This window comes from Tetrahymena thermophila (genome assembly GCF_000189635.1).
Source record: "Tetrahymena thermophila SB210 genomic scaffold scf_8254074, whole genome shotgun sequence".
In the NCBI taxonomy this organism is placed as follows: domain Eukaryota; phylum Ciliophora; class Oligohymenophorea; order Hymenostomatida; family Tetrahymenidae; genus Tetrahymena; species Tetrahymena thermophila.
The window spans coordinates 1249-2320 of record NW_002476042.1 but is presented as its reverse complement, the minus strand read 5'-3'; the positions used below and the strand labels follow the sequence as shown (position 1 = coordinate 2320).

Here is a 1072-nt window from a genome sequence, read left to right as displayed (position 1 = left end):
AAATAATATGAAATAATAAGATTAATTAATAATAAAAGCAAAAGTTGAAAATAAAGTGATGAGCTAAATTAACAAAGAAAGAAAGCAAGCACAATAAAAAGAAAAAGAAAAAAGAGCTTTATTGTTTTTAATTAATTAAAAATATCACAATCAAAAACAAGTAAATTGTTTTTACTCAAGGTCAAGTGTCAATTTTGAGAGATTAATGCAATTTGCTAAAGCAGAACCTAAGCCTGATGCACCCATTGCACCAATTTAATTTCCACTTTTTAAATATTGAAGAAAAAATATATCATTAAATAGAGTAAGTTACCATATAAATTTACAAAAAGCGAGTTTTATATACCAGTTTTTGCATTTTATAAAATTAAAATTTTAAATATTTTTTATGAATTTTTTTCCATTTTAGTTAGGTTTTCAAAATTTATTTTTTTCAAAAAAAAAAGATATGTTATGCTTTCTAAAAATTAGTTTTATTTATAATGCTATTAAGATATAAATTAAATAATTATTTCTCTCTAGTTAATTAGGAGGAAAAAATGAAGAAAAAATATGAAATAATAAGATTAATTAATAATTAATAAAATAAATAAATAATGAAAAAATAAGAAATCATAATAAAAAGAAAAAGGAAAATAAATCAAAAAAGTTAAAAGAACTATTTTATGTTTTAAATTAACTTATATAATTAAAAATATTACAATGTAAAACAAATAAATAGCTTTTATTAAGTGTAAGTTTTAAAAGCAAAAAATGAAGAAAAAATATCAAATAATAAATAATAAATAATTAAAAATTGAAATGAAAATTAAGTTAAAATAGCTAAAAAATTTTAGTTTTAATAAAAATCAATAAATAAATAATAATGATAATTTCTTTTATAAAATTATTTATTAAAATAAATTGAAAATTAAATTTTCAAAAAATATCAATAATAATAATAATAATAAAAATAATATTTTTTAATTAAATATACTTCAGATAAATATGGAGAACCTAATGAGATAAAAGTGAAGAGCTTTTAAACTTTTTTTATTAATTTATATAAATTTAAAGTATATAAATAATTAAA

General features: G+C 15.7%; 2 protein-coding genes across 2 annotated transcripts in view; one reads left to right on the top strand and one right to left on the bottom strand. All coding sequences in view use genetic code 6, as the record gives it.

Moving 5' to 3' along the window:
- Nucleotides 1-246, bottom strand: part of TTHERM_001651030 (cyclic nucleotide-binding domain protein) — a gene marked incomplete at both ends in the record, with an annotated part of 5002 nt that extends 4756 nt beyond the window's left edge. The window contains one exon of the mRNA XM_012800578.1: nucleotides 176-246. Within this exon, the coding sequence (XP_012656032.1) occupies nucleotides 176-246 (71 nt within the window). The remainder of the gene's footprint in view (nucleotides 1-175) is intronic.
- Nucleotides 247-702: 456 nt separating this feature from the next.
- The window catches only part of TTHERM_01651030 (hypothetical protein), a gene marked incomplete at both ends in the record, with an annotated part of 581 nt that continues 211 nt past the window's right edge, over nucleotides 703-1072 (top strand). Inside the window, 2 exons of the mRNA XM_001026051.3 lie at nucleotides 703-733; nucleotides 1057-1072. The exon at nucleotides 1057-1072 is cut by the window's right edge and continues 211 nt beyond it. Coding sequence (XP_001026051.3) covers nucleotides 703-733; nucleotides 1057-1072 — 47 coding nt within the window. The remainder of the gene's footprint in view (nucleotides 734-1056) is intronic.